This window comes from Oncorhynchus keta, chromosome 9, assembly GCF_023373465.1.
Source record: "Oncorhynchus keta strain PuntledgeMale-10-30-2019 chromosome 9, Oket_V2, whole genome shotgun sequence".
Lineage (NCBI taxonomy): Eukaryota > Metazoa > Chordata > Actinopteri > Salmoniformes > Salmonidae > Oncorhynchus > Oncorhynchus keta.
In genome coordinates, this window is record NC_068429.1 from 27,199,622 (window position 1) to 27,218,720 (window position 19,099).

Here is a 19,099-nt window from a genome sequence, read left to right on the forward strand (position 1 = left end):
CCCAGCTCTCTGCAGGTCATTCACTAGGTCCCCCCGTGTGGTTCTGGGATTTTTGCTCACCGTTCTTGTGATCATTTTGACCCCACAAGGTGAGATCTTGCATGGAGCCCCAGATCGAGGGAGATTATCAGTGGTCTTGTATGTCTTCCATTTCCTAATAATTGCTCCCACAGTTGATTTCTTCAAACCAAGCTGCTTACCTATTGCAGATTCAGTCTTCCCAAGTCAGTTAAGAACAAATTCTTATTTTCAATGACGGCCTAGGAACAGTGGGTTAAGCGCCTGTTCAAGGGCAGAACGACAGATTTTGTACCTTGTCAACTCGGGGATTTGAACTTGCAACCTTTCGGTTACTAGTCCAATGCTCTAGCCACTAGGCGTGTAGAAGGGTATCTAAAGTTCCATGCATAATAGATTAATTTTCATCAACATTTTTATTAGTATTTCTGTGAATTCATGTGGCTCTGCAATATCACTGCATGTTTTGGAACTAATGAACGTAACACGCCAATGTAAAATAAGATTTTTGGATATATATATGAACTTTACCAAACAAAACATACATGTATTGTGTAACATGAAGTCCTATGAGTGCAATCTGATGAAGATCAAAGGTTAGTGATTAATTTTATCTCTATTTGTGCTTTTTGTGATGGCTGTGTTTTTCTGTGAGTTGGTGGTGACCTAACATAATCGTTTGTGTTGCTTTCGCTGTAAAGCATTTTTGAAATCAGACACTGTGGCTGGATTGACGAGAATGTTATCTTTAAAATGGTGCCTAATATTTGTATGTTTGAGAAATTAGATTTATGAGATTTCTGTTGATTTGTATTTGGCGCCCTGCAATTTCATTGGCTGCCGGTGAGGGGTTCCGCTAGCGGAACCAGTCCTAGACAGGTTAACACTTTTTTGGTTAGTACATGATTCTATAGGTGTTATTTCATAGTTTGGATGTCTTCACTATTATTCTACGATGTAGAAAATAGTAAATGAAAGAAAAACCCTTGAATGAGTAGGTGTCCAAACTTCTGACTGGTACTGTACGTAGAACTACTTAGAAAGAGACGCAAGCGGACCTACGTTGGCTCCGTTTGCGTAGACTCCTTAAAAAAGCCAAGATAACATTGAAAATCATTAAATATAGCATACAATATAGAAATGAATCAATCTTCTGGTGACTTGACTCCAAAGCTCACATACTGTGTAGAAATCAGCATACAGCTCAAAGCCATGCACTTCTCCTTCACCAAAATGTAAACACTATCTAGGCTGCGTCCTATGACACCCTTTTCCCTTTATAGTCTAGTGCACTTCTTTTGACCAGCGCTCTACAGGCTCATAAAGGAGAGCGTTGGGTGTAATGTCTGTGTGAAACAATAAACAAGGAGGGAGGAAATGGTGTCCTTTAAATGTAATGCCGGAAGCAAAGAGTTTAGGGATTAGCTGGCTACTGTGAGGGAAATCACGGCTTTGGGAGCTCCTGATAAACACACGCGGCAATTACACTAAATGTTAATAGCTACTATAGAGAAAGTCATTAAGAGCATTAAAACAACTAAATAAAGCTCAGAATGAATGTTAGATTTTCCTAAAAGTGAATAATCGCTAGGGAAAGACCATCATACTTTAAATAGTGAACAAAAAACAATAACTTGGTCATCTACATGCATCTATATGCTGACCCGAGCTTTGTCTATCATTTTAAATCATTAAAACAACACAGGGGGAAAATGCAATCTCTAACGTGCATGAATTACCTTTGTTTATAATGAAATTAATGTTGGAGCATAAAAGCCATTTTACTGCTGTGATTCATCATTGGAGTGCAGACCAATTAAAACTTGGCACATAAAATGACTCACTGGGAATTTAGGATCCATAAAACCACACTTTAGGTTTCACATCCCAGTCAACAATAGTTCACAGCCCTTCTGAATCCCCTTTAACCCGGCAACTCTCACTTGGAGTGACTGAGTTATTCACCAAGTACTGATCTGTGCAAACTGCCGTTGTGTGCAACAAATATAAAGTACGGGAAAAAAAGATGCATTCGAATAGTGTTTGTGGATACAAAAACAAAACAAAAGAGACATCAAACACCTTGGAATAAAGTTCTGGATAGGAATGAAATGTGAGCAATGTCTTGCACCCCCATGCTGGCACCATGTGTCCATTCGGTTATGGGACGATGACGGCAAACACGCGTTCATAATGCAACCATTTGTTGTGGATGGCAGCAGCCCTGCACCCATCCAATACTTTTATCAAGGCTTCCGTCGGCGGAGCACAAGCTTCGATATCTGCGCCATTATCATAAAGAAGTCAATACGGCATAAGAGGCTGGTTGACAGCACTTCAGACAAGATCAATCAGCCTCTACAGCCTATTCATCTCAGCAGCCTAGGCAGGGTCTAACACTAATATCATAAAGCATGAAATCTAAGGCAATAGCAAAGTAACTGAGAAATCAAATCGACTCGGAGGAAATCAATCTATTTCTGTCCAATGTTCTTACAATGTGTGTGGAGATGTAAGCTAATTAAGAAAACTATTCACAGAACTGTGTTTTGTAGTTAAGTAACTCCCACAGACACACACACACACACACACACACAGCGCCACAGAGCCAAATTGTTATTCACCCGGTACCGCCAACTGTTAACACAAAAGGTAGGAAACTCCCAACTGTGCTCTGCTGTCCAGCAGCACTGCTCCGCATAGAAACACACTAACACGTCACACAACTGTTCCCATCTCCCTACCTGTAGCCCTCGTCTCCTCAGAATGCTGGACTCGTCCATGCTACAGAGCTCTGGCTTCTCATGCCTCCCTATCGGCATCTAGCCATGCTGCACTGACTGGCTGCCTACAACTGGCTCTCTCTTGCGCGCGCTCTCTCTCTCTCTTTCTTCCTCTCTCTCCAGCTCACTCCCTCCCTCACACTAAATCTGATTTTAGCAGCTGCTAAACACTTACATCAGAACTTATCTGATTGGAGGGGGTTAGTCAGCTGACATCTCCCTCTTGTTCTTCTCGCCCCTCTGGAAGTTCAGGACAGTGTGCATGTGTGAGAGAGAGTGTGTTTGAATGTGAATGAGTGTGTGGGAGAGAGCATATGTGAATGTGAGTTAGTGTGTGAAAGAGGGCGACAGAGGGGGAGACAAAGGGAGAGGGGAAAAACAGGAAGGGAAGAAGAGGAAGAGAGGAGGAGAGACAGAAATGAGAGAGAAGGGAGAAAAGGGGGAAAGGGAGAGACAGACAGGAGACAGACAGAAGGGGGGACACACACACAGAAGGGGGGGGGGCACACGCAGAAGGGGGAGGGCACACGCATAAGGGGGGGGGACACACACGCAGAAGGGGGACGGACACACACAAACGCAGAAGGGGGACACACACACACAAACACAGACAGGGACACACACACACACACACACACACAAACACAGACAGGGACACACACACACACACAAACACAGACACACACACACACACAAACACAGACAGGGACACACACACACAAACACAGACAGGGACACACACACACAAACACAGACAGGGACACACACACACACACAAACACAGACAGGGACACACACACACACAAACACAGACACACACACACAAACACAGACAGGGACACACACACACACACAAACACAGACAGGGACACACACACACACAAACACAGACAGGGACACAGACAGGGACACACACACACACAAACACAGACAGGGACACACACACAAACACAAACACAGACAGGGACACACACACAAACACAGACAGGGACACACACACAAACACAGACAGGGACACACACACACAAACACAGACAGGGACACACACACACAAACACAGACAGGGACACACACACACAAACACAGACAGGGACACACACACACACAGACAGGGACACACACACACACAGACAGGGACACACACACACACAGACAGGGACACACACACACACACAGACAGGGGGACACACACAGACACAAACACAGACAGGGGGACACACACAGACACAAACACAGACAGGGGGACACACACAGACACACACAGACAGGGGGACACACACAGACAAACACAGACAGGGGGACACACACAGACACAAACAGGGGGACACACACAGACACAAACAGGGGGACACACACAAACACAGACAGGGGGACACACACAGACACAAACACAGACAGGGGGACACACACAGACACAAACACAGACAGGGGGACACACACAGACACAAACACAGACAGGGGACACACACACAGACACAAACACAGACAGAGGGGACACACACACAGACAGACAGAAGGGACACACACAGACAGACAGAAGGGACACACACAGACAGACAGAAGGGACACACACAGACAGACAGAAGGGACACACACAGACAGACAGAAGGGACACACACAGACAGACAGAAGGGACACACACAGACAGACAGAAGGGACACACACAGACAGACAGAAGGGACACACACAGACAGACAGAAGGGACACACACAGACAGACAGAAGGGACACACACAGACAGACAGAAGGGACGACACACAGACAGACAGAAGGGGGGACACACAGACAGACAGAAGGGGGGACACACAGACAGAAGGGGGGACACAGACAGAAGGGGGACACAGACAGAAGGGGGACACACAGACAGAAGGGGGGACACACAGACAGAAGGGGGGACACAGACAGAAGGGGGGACACAGTCGGGGGGGGCACAGGCAGAAGGGGGGGGACACACACAGACAGGGGGGGTACACACAGACAGAAGGGGGGGGGACACACAGACAGGGGGTACACACAGACAGAAGGGGGAGACAGACAGAAGGGGGGAGACAGACACACAGACAGAAGGGGGGCGGACACACAGACAGAAGGGGGGCGGACACACAGACAGAAGGGGGGCGGACACACAGACAGAAGGGGGACACACAGACAGAAGGGGGCGGACACACACAGACAGAAGGGGCGGACACACACAGACAGAAGGGGCGGACACACAGACAGAAGGGGGACGGTACACAGACAGAAGGGGGACGGTACACAGACAGAAGGGGGACGGTACACAGACAGAAGGGGGGACGGTACACAGACAGAAGGGGGGGCAGAGACACAGACAGACAGAAGGGGGGGAGACAGACAGAAGGGGACATACACAGACAGAAGGGGGAGGGGACACACAGACAGAAGGGGGGAGGGGACACACACAGACAGAAAGGACACGCACACACACAGACAGAAGGGGGAGAGACAGACAGAAGGGGGAGACAGACACACAGACAGAAGGGGGGCGGACACACAGACAGGGGGGTACACACAGACAGAAGGGGGAGACAGACAGAAGGGGGGCGGACACACAGACAGAAGGGGGGGTGGACACACAGACAGAAGGGGGCGGACACACAGACAGAAGGGGGCGGACACACACAGACAGAAGGGGGCGGACACACACAGACAGAAGGGGGGCGGACACACACAGACAGAAGGGGGGACGGACACACAGACAGAAGGGGGGACGGACACACAGACAGAAGGGGGGACGGTACACAGACAGAAGGGGGGACGGTACACAGACAGAAGGGGGACGGTACACAGACAGAAGGGGGGCAGAGACACAGACAGACAGAAGGGGGGGGAGACAGACAGAAGGGGACACACACAGACAGAAGGGGGAGGGGACACACACAGACAGAAGGGGGGAGGGGACACACACAGACAGAAAGGACACGCACACACACAGACAGAAGGGGGAGAGACACGCGCACACAGACAGAAGGGGGAGAGACACGCGCACACAGACAGAAGGGGGAGAGACACGCGCACACAGACAGAAGGGGGAGAGACACGCGCACACAGACAGAAGGGGGAGAGACACGCGCACACAGACAGAAGGGGAGAGACACGCACACAGACAGAAGGGGGACACACGCCCACACAGACAGAAGGGGGACACACGCGCACACAGAAGGGGGACACACGCGCACACAGTCAGAAGGGGGACACACTCGCACACAGTCAGAAGGGGGACACACTCGCACACAGACAGAAGGGGACACACTCGCACACAGACAGAAGGGGGACACACTCGCACACAGACAGAAGGGGGACACACGCGCACACAGAAGGGACACACACACACAGACAGAAGGGGGACACACGCGCACACAGACAGAAGGGGGACACACGCGCACACAGACAGAAGGGGGACACACGCGCACACAGAAGGGACACACACACAGACAGAAGGGGGGACACAGTCGGGGGGGCACAGGCAGAAGGGGGACACACACAGACAGGGGGGTACACACAGACAGAAGGGGGTGAGGACACACAGACATAAGGGGGTGAGACAGACAGACATAAGGGGGGGGAGACAGACAGACATAAGGGGGGGGAGACAGACAGACATAAGGGGGGGGAGACAGACAGACATAAGGGGGGAGACAGACAGACATAAGGGGGGAGACAGACAGACATAAGGGGGAGACAGACAGACATAAGGGGGAGACAGACAGACATAAGGGGGAGACAGACAGACATAAGGGGGAGACAGACAGACATAAGGGGGAGACAGACAGACAGAAGGGGGGAGACAGACAGACAGAAGGGGGGACACAGACAGACAGAAGGGGGGACACACACACAGACAGAAGGGGGACACACACACAGACAGAAGGGGGACACACACACACAGACAGAAGGGGGACACACACACACAGACAGAAGGGGACACACACACAGACAGAAGGGGGACACACACACACAGACAGAAGGGGGACACACACACAGACAGAAGGGGGGACACACACACACACAGACAGAAGGGGGGGACACACACAGACAGAAGGGGGACACACACACAGACAGAAGGGGGACACACACACACAGACAGAAGGGGGACACACACACACAGACAGAAGGGGGACACACACACACAGACAGAAGGGGGACACACACACACAGACAGAAGGGGGACACACACACAGACAGAAGGGGGGACACACACAGACAGAAGGGGGACACACACAGACAGAAGGGGGGACACACACAGACAGAAGGGGGACACACAGACAGAAGGGGGACACACACACAGACAGAAGGGGGGGACACACACACAGACAGAAGGGGGGGACACACACTAAACCATGTCCAAACAATTGAATTAGCCACAGGTGTACAGGTTTAAGTGATCTCATAGATGATCAAAATGACATTGGATGCACCTGAGCTCAATTTGGAAAGTCATAGCAAAGGGGTGTGAATGTAAATTACATCTATTTTATTTTCAATACATTTGCTAAAATGTCTAAAAACATGTTTTCACTTTGTTATTATGGGGTATTGTGTACAGATGGGTGAGACGTAACAAAATGTGGAATAAGTCGAGGGGTATGAATACTTTCTGAAGGCACTGGAACTGCATATCCACTGTCAATTTACACTCATTTTCCACATTGCTGTTTTTTCTTTCCTGGCTGTCTCTATTAGAAGTTCTATCAGTTCCCAGGCACTCAGCAAGTAACCCAACCTCTTCTCCATCACTACACTCCGCCACAGGCACAACTTCAGTCGCCCCATTCTGAATGATTAGCATTAAGAGAAATAAGTAGGTTCACGATTGCCATCACGCCAATTCCATCCGGCAATTTCACAGACCTCTCCCCTCCTCTCTGTCTCCCCTCCCTTCTGTCTCTCGCTCATTTCCATTTGCTGTGACTCCTCTGAATATTAAGTGGCGCCCCATCCATTCTCACCGTCTTCCGCCGAACTCAAATGATTTGTGTTATCGAGCATGGACAAGTGACAGCTAATCAGCTACCTATGGCTGAGGAGAGGGGAAAAACAGCGTGGAAGGTCAAACAGGTGACCGTCATTGTAAACTTTCCCCTTCTCTGTCCGCCTGTAGAACAGAGCAGCGTTTGAATGCAGCCGGATTGCAAGTCATTTGTGTGGTCCCTGATAAGGGGAGAAAATAATTGAGAGGGAAGAGAGCTCTAAAATAACAGGACTGGTTTTGGGTTCATTCTTCAACCTTTCAAACTTCAACAGAAGGTGGATTAGCCCCGTCACCTCTCTGGCTCTGACCAATGCCCCCTAGATTACCTGTGGGAATTTAAACATTGCATTATGTCCGAGTTACTTTTTCCAATTCCCTGCTCCCGGTCTGCCGCTGCTTAGAGGGCACAATTAAGGAAATTCCATTTAAAAGTGAGAATGAAGAGCTGGGAAAAACCTATCCGAAAGGTCATTAGTCTCATTCAATGCAAGGGACGATCCCCTCAGTGCAAAGTGAAAGCAAATACTTAGCCCTACGGCGAGGCAAACATGTAGCGTTCAAGGGACAATCTCCACGACACCCTGAGCTCATGCAAGGGATTCAAATGAACTGTCAGGAAATGACTTAAACAAATCAGGAGGGTACAGCGGCAGTGACAACTCAATTCCTTCAATGGAAACGCATTCAGTAAGACCAGTTTAATCTGTAGTCCACTCAACCTTTACTGGTATACACTTTTCAACAACCTCTTACAGGACAAGCCTTGTTGGAAAATCAGCCAGAGTAGAGCATTGTGTGGGGAGTATAGCCACTGCAACTACCACTGGGTCTGGGCGGAAGAGGCCCTTGGCCACATGCTGGCCTCTAAAGGAAGTCCCAGGGGGTTTCTGTGTCTCATTGCCTACCGGCAGGTGGGCTGCTAAAGCCGTTTCCTGCAGCGAGTGGCGAGGAGGAGAGGACGTAGGAGTGTGGAGAAGAGAGAGGGGTTTGAGCGCGAGTTAGAGCCTGCCGTGAGAGCTGATTGAGTGACCCAAGGCCCCCGCTACTCCTCTGCCCTGCCTGGGCTTATCGGAGCGAGAGGACGCCTGCCGGCCTAAGGCGGGAGGAGGAGGGCCATGGCCTGTGGAGGGGGAGAAAGAGAGAAAGATAAAGAGATGGAGAAAGTGAAAGATAAAAAGAAAGAGGGGGGAGAAAGATAGATGGAGAAAGAGGGGAAAGAAAGAGACTAAAACAGACCCTTTACAGGGAAAGCTCAGTCTGACATATGTGTATATAGCCAGTCCTTTGGAGTGAGAGCATATATGACCTTATAACCCTATAGTCAATCCCTCAGTTGGAAAGAAAAGCAGACTTGGTCACCTTAAAGAACCAATCCCTCACAGCAGAGTCCAAGATGCAACGTGGTGCAACAAAATGAAATGCCCTCGCACACATCTGCAGCAGAGGTGCATCAGATGTTCAAATTAAATTCAACTCCCACACACACCCACACTTGGAATCGTTTTGTTATTGTTTGGCCTTTTGACCTTCGTCAGAGCATTGAAAGGCCAAGCAGAAAGCACAAACACCTTTCTTCTCATTTTAACAATGTGGTGCAAGAACATCCTCACAAAAAGCAACTCAAGGTTGCAATAAATCACATACAACCTTCTCGTTCTGTATTATGCTTCGTGAATAAAAGAATGTAGATTTGTGTCAGAAGTTGGAATCCGTGATGTTACAGGAATATAAGGACTATATTTGATAAATGTATAAAACACATATGAACGGGATGTCAGTTTGATTCCGCCAGGGATTACTACAGGAGTCCCATACAGACTGTGTTCCCTGTCGTTTCATTTCAGTTCCCATTCTATCACAAGCAGGAACACAATGTCAAAATGTGGATTAATATCATTTTAGAATCCCAAAACGGAGAAACAGTGCATTCGGGAAGTATTCAGATCCCTTGCCTTTTTCCACATTGTTACAACCTTAATGTGAAATGGATTAAATGTTTACCTCAATCTACACACAATAAAAGGGAAAGGGGGATACCTAGTCAGATGTCCAATTGAATGTATTCAACAGTAATGTGTTTTCCGCATTTAATACCCCATAATGACAAAGTGAAAACAGGTTTAGACATGTTTACACCTTACTTACGTAAGTATTCAGACCCTTTGCTATGAGACTCAAAATGTAGCTCCGGTGCCTCCTGTTGGAATTGATCATCCGTGAGATGCATTCACAACTTGATTGAGTCCACCTGTGGTGAATTCACTTGATCGGACATGATTTGGAAAATGCACACACCTTTTTACAAAGCAAAAACCAAGCCATGAGGTCGAAGGAATTGTCCGTAGAGTTCAGAGACAGGATTGTGTCGAGGCACAGATCTGGGGAAGGGTACCAAAAAATATCTGCAGCATTGAAGGTCCCAAGAACACAGTGGCCTCAATCATTCTTAAACGGAAGAAGTTTGCAACCACCAAGACTCCTAGCACAATTGGGGAGAAGGGCATTGGTCAGGGAGGTGACCAAGAACCCGTTGGTCACTCTGACAGAGCTCCAGAATTCCTCTGGAGCTGGGAGAACCTTCCAGAAGGACAACCATCTCTGCAGCACTCCACCAAAAAGGCCTTTATGGTAGTGGCCAGACAGAAGACAATAATCAGTAAAAAGCACATGACAGCCCAATTGGAGTTTGCCAAAAGGTACCTAAAGTACTCTGACCATGAGAACCAAGATTCTCTGGTCTGATGAGACCAAGATTGAACTCTTTGGGCCTGAATGCCAAGCGTCACTTCTGAAGGAAACCTGTCACCATCCCTACGGTGAAGCATGGCAGTGACAGCAGGGAGACTAGTCAGGATCGCAGGAAAGATGAACGGAGCAAAGTACAGACAGATCCTTGACGAAAACCTGCTACAGAGCGCTCAGGACCTAAGGCTGGGGTAAAGATTCACCTTCCAACAGAACATTTACCCTAAGCACACAGCCAAAACAACACAGGAGTGGCTTCGGGACAAGTCTCCGAATACCTTTGAGTAGCCCAGCCAGAGCCCAGACTTGGACCCGATCAAACATCTCTGGAGAGACCTGAAAATAGCTGAGCAGCAACGTTCCCCATCCAACCTGACAGAGATTAAGAGGATCTGCAGAGAATAACTCCCCAAAAACAGGTCTCTCTCTCTCTCTCTCTCTCTCTCTCTCTCTCTCTCTCTCTCTCTCTCTCTCTCTCTCTCTCTCTCTCTCTCTCTCTCTCTCTCTCTCTCTCTCTCTCTCTCTCTCTCTCTCTCTCTCTCTCTCTCTCTCTCTCTCTCTCTCTCTCTCTCTCTCTCTCTCTCTCTCTCTCTCTCTCTCTCTCTCTCTCTCTCTCTCTCTCTCTCTCTCTCTCTCTCTCTCTCTCTCTCTCTCTCTCTCTCTCTCTCTCTCTCTCTCTCTCTCTCTCTCTCTCTCTCTCTCTCTCTCTCTCTCTCTCTCTCTCTCTCTCTCTCTCTCTCTCTCTCTCTCTCTCTCTCTCTCTCTCTCTCTCTCTCTCTCTCTCTCTCTCTCTCTCTCTCTCTCTCTCTCTCTCTCTCTCTCTCTCTCTCTCTCTCTCTCTCTCTCTCTCTCTCTCTCTCTCTCTCTCTCTCTCTCTCTCTCTCTCTCTCTCTCTCTCTCTCTCTCTCTCTCTCTCTCTCTCTCTCTCTCTCTCTCTCTCTCTCTAACACTTTGAGATATCAGCTGATGTATGAAGGGCTATATAAATAAATCTGCTTTGATATGATTTATTCTTAATTAAAATATGTGTATATGAAAAATTAGGAAAAACAATTTAATCAATTTTTGAATAAGGCTGTAACATAAAATGTGAAAAAGTCAAGGGGTCTGAATACTTTCTGAACATACTGTATTATGCCCAGCAGATTAGTTTGACAGGGGTCTGACCTCTCAACAGCAGCCACTTCATTGAAATTGACAGTTTTCACTTACATCCTGCCTCTGTGCATGTATGTACACACAGTAACATGTCACATAATTGTAATGTACTGCATTCTAAGATTATTGGACATGTGAGGTCATGGGCTTAACATGACCTTGGAAGGTAATCTTGAGAATGGGACTGAAAGGACATGCGAGGGTTTGTATGTATACAAGCATTCATTTAAAAAAACATTCAGTAGCTATGTTCAACTTGAATACGAGCACAGAGATGCATACTGACTTTATTTAGCCCTCAATGTTTTGAGACTAAAAACAGTGATTTTAATTTTGGAAATCTGTTCCAAAGTATCCCCACGCATAGAGAGATACAGTATATGTGATCGTACACAAATGTAAGCAATGTTTGAAATTGTGTTAGAGTAGTATCCACATTTTTTTGGAAAGACGTTCAAGCCCCCTGACCATCCGCTCAAGAAAAAAAAATAATAATAAATAGGCCCATGGCTGAATCTAGTTGATGATCCCTGCTGTACACAAAGCACACCTTGGACTGTGTCCAATACAACTCATCTCAGCTCTGACATCACCTCTGCAGACCCAATGCAGGAGAAACGATATCTCCAAAGGACATCAGAGACTACAATAATGAAGGAGAATTCCAGTCCACACAGCCACAACATCAGGATTATGACAATCTTATCTCCATTTCAGGCCAGGAGAAACCTATTGATTTCCTGTCAAACCTAATCATGGTCAACAGGGATGTGCCATGCGAAAAGGGAAGGAGACCTGCACACCCGGGTGCATGACGGAAAAGCATGAAGGAGGAGAAAAGAGAGAAAGCAATAACAGCAGACCTGCGAAGCGAGGGGGGGCAAGGCATGGTTGATAGAGGGAAATCATGGTAGAGCTGGCACTGGGGGGCTGGGAGGTGAGGAAGACGGGCCAGACTGAGCGTAGGTGACATATTTCTGGTGTGGCTCAATGAAAGTGACAGACACACTCAGGAAGATGATATATTGAAAGCTAATACCACCGTACCAGTGAATGCCAAGGAAAAACTGCGGATATAATGAGTAAATTATTGAGTTAATTACCTGCCATACTTCAAGGTAAGCTCAGGGAACATTTTACAGAGCTGATGCAAAACTCAGCTCCTGATGGGAAATCTGCCTTTGAAGGAATATCAACCAGGATCCACTGGGAAACAGGTGCTTGAATACAAACAGAGAAGAGCTTGAGGAGTTGCCTTCCAAAATCACTGCTGTACAATATCAAGAATATTGAGAATAGGATAATACATGTTCACAGCGTCATTATCACACATTTCAATCATCTCTCAAACTGAAGCAAAAGGCAAAATAAAACTCCTCAAACACTAATCCGCCAGGCCAAGAGCATATCTCAAACTGCTCAAGTTGTATTGTCTCAAACACCAACATACTACCATTGGTACAGCACTGTCAGTGCCTTCCATTCCCAGACAACAAGACCACTGTTCTATAATGCTGTTGCTAATTGGCGTAATTAAGAGCAAGGTTTAATGAGTTCTGGGCTCGATGTGACCAAAGATATCCAAAGGCCATCTGAGTGAGTGAGTGAATGAGTGAGTGAGTGCGTGAGGAATGATGGGAAGTGTTCATAAGAGAGGCCTTGCTAAGCTTCTCATGTTAAAACTTACTGTAGCACTGAACCAGGGATTGGAACAGAAATAATTGTTCAATCGTTTCGTTCTGAAGAGAAACATTTGTTTCCCCCCCATTCTGCACTGTTCCGACAAGCAAAATAATGTTCAACCGGTTTGAACGCAAAAAAAGTTTAGTGTTCCTTTGTTTTCTGGCCGAGCGGCACCAGAATAAAAAAAAATTAAAAGCCATATTACCATTTTGTAGTTAATAAATCCAATGTGAAATGTGATAACTATAGTATCCTTCACTAGCATTTAAAAAGTTAATCCAACAGGCCTACAACAAGCCCTCAGTCCAGCCTCTCTCAGCCTATTGAGGACAGTCTGAGCACTGATGGAGGGAATGTGCATTCCTGGTGTAACTGGTGCAGTTGTTATTGCCATCCCATACCTGTCCCGCAGGTGTGATGTTCGGATGTAGCGATCGTATGCAGGTGTTGTTAAACGTGGTCTGCCACTGCGAGGACTATCAGCTATCCATTCTGTCTCCCTGCAGCACTGTCTTAAGCGTCTCACAGTACAGACATTGCAAGTTATTGTCCTGGCCACATCTGAAGTCCCATTGCCTGCTTGCAGCATGCCTAAGGCATGTTCACCTTTCTTTTGGTGTTTTTCCAGAGTCAGTAGAAAGGCCTCTTTAGTGTCCTAAGTTTTCATAACTGTGACCTTAATTGCCTACCGTCTGTAAGCTGTTAGTGTCTTAAACATGCACCTTTGGAATGGTCGTTATGAATTATTTATGGTTCATTGAACAAGCATGGGAAACAGTATTTAAACCCTTTACAATGAAGATTTGTGAAGTTATTTGGATTTTTAGGAATTATCTTTGAAAGACAGGGTCTGAAAAAGGGCAGTTAATTTTTTTTTTGCTGAGTTCATGTGTGTAAACACACACTACCAGACAAATGTTTGGACACACTCATTCAAGGGTTTTTCTTTATTTTTACTAATTTCTACATTGTAGAATGATAGTGAAGACATCAAAACTATGACATAAAACCTGGATGAACGCTTTCGAAACGCTTCGCATTCTCTCAACCCGCTTCATGAGGTAGCCACCTAGAATTAATTTAATAAACACGAGTGCCTTGTTAAAAGTTCATTTGTGGAATATTTTTCCTTCTTCATGCGTTTGAGCCAATCAGTGTTGTTGTGACAAGGTAGGGGTTGTATACAGAATATAGGGCTATTTGGTAAAGGACCAAGTCCATATTATGGCAAGAACAGCTCAAATAAGCAAAGAGAAATGACAGACATGAAGGTCCGTCAATACTGAAAGTACAGTCGCAAAAACCATCAAGCGCTATGATGAAACTGGCTCTCATGAGGACCGACACAGGAAATAAAGACCAAGAGTTACCTCTGCAGAAGATAAGTTCATTCGTGTTAGCAGCCTCAGATATTGCAGCCCAAATAAATGCTTACAGAGTTCAAGTAACAGACATCAACTGTTCAGAGGAGACTGTGTGAATCAGGCCTTCATGGTCAAATTGCTGCAAAGATACCACTACTAAAAGGATACCAATAACAAGAAGAGATTTGCATGGGCCAAGAAACACAAGCAATGGACATTAGACCGGTGGAAATCTGTCCTTTGGTCTGATGAGTCCAAATGTGAGATTTTTGGTTTCAACCTCCGTGTCGTTAGGAGATGCAGAGTAGAGCTTCACCTCTTAAGGATCAGCCCCTTTCTTTAAATTTTCACCTAAAATGACATACCCTACCTAATCTAACTGCCTGTAGCTTAGGCCCTGAAGCAAGGATATGCATTTTCTTGCTACCATTTGAAAGGAAACACTTTGAAGTTTGTGTAAATGTGAAAGGAATGTAAGAGAATATAAAAGATCTGGTAAAAGATAATACAAAGAAAAAAAACTTTTGTATTTTTTTCGTACCATCATTTTGAAACGCAAGAGAAAGGCCATAATGCAGTGTTCCAGCCCAGGTGCAATTTAGATATTGGCCACTAGATGGCAGCAGTGTATGTGAAAAGTTTTAGTATGATCCAATGAACCATTGCATTTCTGTTCAAAATTTTGCATCAAGACTGCCCAAATGTGCCTAATTTGTTTATTAATAACTTTCCATGGTCAAAACTGTGCACACTTCTCAATCAATAGCATGGTATTCTTTCACTGTAATAGCTACTGTAGATTGGACAGCGCCATTAGATTAACAAGAATTGAAGCTTTCTGCCAATATCAGAGATAAGTCTGTCCTGAGAAATGTTCTTGTTACTTACAACCTCATGCTAATCGCATAAGCCTACGTTAGCTCAACCATCCCGCAGGGGAACCACCAATTCTGAAGTTAACTTCTTGGTGACAGGGGGCAGTATTTTCACATCCGAATGAAATACATGCCCAAATTCAACTGCCTGCTACTCATCCCCAGAAGATAAGATATGCATAGTATTAGTAGATTTGGATAGAAAACACTGAAGTTTCTAAAACGGTTTGAATCATGTCTGTGAGTATAACAACTTATTTAGCAGGCGAAACCCCGAGGACAAACCATTTAGTTTTTTTTTTTTAGGTCACTCTTTTCAATGTGTTCATTGTGAATCCAGATTTCTAAGGGACCCTCTTGCAGTTCCTATCGCTTCCACTGGATGTCAACAGTCTTTAGAAATTGGTTGAGGTTATTCCGTTGTGTAATGAAGAAGTACGACCATCTTGAACGAGGGTCACTTGAAGTGTACTGTTAGATAGGAGTGTGACCAGAAAGCAAGCTTCAGTTTGTTTTCTTCCTGTATTGAACATAGATCATCCAGTCTTCAATTTTATTGATTATTTGCGTTAAATACCTAAAGTTGTATTACAAAAGTAGTTTGAAATGTTTTGGCAAAGTTTACAGGCAATTTTTGAGATATTTTGTAGTCACGTTGAGCAAGTTGGAACCGGTGTTTTTCTGAATCAAACGCGCCAAATAAATTGACATTTTGGATATATATTTTGACGGAATTAATCGAACAAAAGGACAATTTGTAATGTTTATGGGGCATATTGGAGTGACAACAAAAGAAGCTCGTCAAAGGCATGGTTGAAATATGGTTTGTCTTTGTATACGGAGGTGCTATCCCCAGATAATAGCATTGTTTGCTTTCGCCGAAAAGCCTTTTTGAAATCTGACATGTTGGCTGGAATCACAACAAGTGTAGCTTTAATTTGCTATCTTGCATGTGTGATTTAATGAAAGTTTGATTTTTATAGTAATTTATTTGAATTTGGCGCTCTGCATTTTCCCTGGCTTTCGGCCAGGTGGGATACTAGCCCCACATATCCCAGAGAGGTTAATGGGACTATCATTTGTTTTTCAACAGGACAATGGCCCAACACACCTCCAGGCTGTGTACGGGCTATTTGACCAAGGAGAGTGATGGAGTACTGCATCAGATGACCTGGCCTCCAAAATCAGCCGACCTCAACCTAATTGAGATGGTTTGGGATGAGTTGGACTGCAGAGTGAAGGAAAAGCAGTACTCAGCATGTGGAAACTCCTTCAAGACTGATGGAAAAGCATTCCAGGTGAAGTTGTTTGAGAGAATGCCAAGAGCTTTCAAAGATGTCAATCAACTTAAAGGGTGGCTACTTTTAAGAATATAAAATATATTTGTTTAACACTTTTTTGGTTACTACATGGTTCCATATGTGTTATTTCATAGTTGTGATGTCCTCACTATTATTCTACAATGTAGAAAATAGTACAAATAAAGAAAAACCTTGGGAGTTTCCAAACTTTTGACTGGTACTGTATATACAGAGTGAACAAAACATTAAGAACACCTTTCTAATATTGAGTTGCATGCCATTCAGAGGGTGAATGGGCAAGACAATATTTAAGTGCCTTTAAACATAGAATGTGTCTCTTATAGTTTGTCAGGGCATGGACTCCACAAGCATGCTGGCCCCCATGTTTTCTCCAAAGTTGCTAGATGTCCTTTGGGTGGTGGACCATTCTTGATACACACGGGAAACGGTTGAGCTTCAAAAACCCAGCAGCGTTTCAGTTATGACACACTCAAACCAGTGCGCCTGACACCTACTACCATATCACGTTCAAATATGGCCCATCCACCCTCCGAATGTCACACTTCCACAATCCATGTCTCAATTGTTTCACTGTTTAAAAATCCTTCTTTAACCTGTCTCCTCCCCTTCATCTGCACAAATTGAAGTGGATTTAGCAAGTAACATCAATAAGGGATCATAGCTTTTACCTAGATTTACCTGGTCAGTCTCATGGAATGATACATTCCACTGTATACAGTGGACACCTAAGCCTATAGGTCTATGCAGCCAAAGCCCTGATGCATTTAGTGCTCAAATCTCTGACAGCTTAACAGTGATGTTGACATACTGTATTGTTTTAGGAAAACAGAAAACACAAATAATAGGCCATAAAGTTAGGACATATTCTACACATCGAAACAGGTGTTTTTGTTATAGGCGGTTAAAGGACATGTAAATGTGGCTCATTTGGCCAATACTCCTAATTTGCACCAGGCCGGTTCTGAATGTCCGGCAAAATTCTCCAATGCCCGGTAAATTGAAATCTTCCCGGTCACGTTACTTAACGGAAACCCTGGCACACACACTGGCAAAGATTTTCTGGCAGGCAGACATTGAGGGCTTTGCATCGGTCATTTGTTTGCGTTTTGTGTAGGGCTGAAGGAAAAAATGCCCAGAACATTAACCGGTTCCCATGCTTTTAAAATAACTGTTCAGAAAGTAAAGATTACTTTCGTTCATGGTTCCGATTTTGGTTTCTCAAATATATATATATATATATATATACACATTTTTTTTTCAGTTTTGTTAGCTGAACCGGTTCCAACTCCTGCTTCAAACTCCTATGACCCTTTTGAGAACCCCGCCATAATTAATGAATCATTCTAATGATTCTGATGATAATTTGTATTCTCCTAAGAATATTACAATTTAGCATCAGATCCATGGGCCAAAGCCTATATAGAGATTGGATACATATAAAGCTGACATGGACAGCCCTGACAGGATCTTCCAAAAGAACAGAAGAGGATTTTGAAAAGGCTAATGTGTTTTTTCATATATAAAAATTGTGTAACATGGTCCCTGGGGCTAAACAGCCCAATGCTGCAGTGAAATGTTTCATTTGATGGAACAAAGACAGCTATTCATATGAGATTGATTAGTTTTTAAACTGTGATTCAAGTCCCCAAAACTCAGGATACCTGCTGAGAATGCATATTCTAATATACCTCTTACAATCCAAGTAAGTCATTGAGCACACTTTTTATTTACCAATAGAAACCTGGTTAAAAATATTTCCTACTTTTCAGACATTGTGATCTAGAATTCTGTAGCAATGATCCACTATCATCTGGTTCCACAGAAAGCCATCTCAGGTGCAACAAGTTGTGCATGGTCCCTGGCAAACACGAAAATAAAAAACAAAACAACTGTCCCTGACAACAGTACTGTACACAGACTATTCTCTCAAGGTCAAATATGAATCACCAGCATTTATTATGCACCCAGTTTCCAGACAAAATAATACCATGACTCTAGAGATGGCGTTCACCTGAGAATTGACTACAGTACTATCCACTCTAAAAGATGCTATTAGGATGTGGCCATGCATCAGCGATTCGACGCGTCCACACCGGACTGTGTAAGCAGTGGCGAGCAGCATTTAATTTCTTCAGGGGGGCTAGGGAGACACAGAGGCATGC

General features: G+C 45.1%; 1 protein-coding gene across 4 annotated transcripts in view; it reads right to left on the bottom strand.

Annotated features, from left to right (window-relative positions):
* Positions 1–19,099, bottom strand: part of mast4 (microtubule associated serine/threonine kinase family member 4) — a 172,169-nt gene that overhangs the window by 105,737 nt on the left and 47,333 nt on the right. Inside the window, exon 1 of one of the 4 annotated variants that reach the window (XM_052525600.1) lies at positions 2,763–2,859. The exons of the other annotated variants lie outside the window; for them this stretch is intronic. Within the exon in view, the coding sequence (XP_052381560.1) occupies positions 2,763–2,840 (78 nt within the window). The 5' untranslated portion in view covers positions 2,841–2,859. Of the gene's footprint in view, positions 1–2,762; positions 2,860–19,099 lie in introns of those variants that run through there. 4 annotated transcript variants of the gene reach the window in all.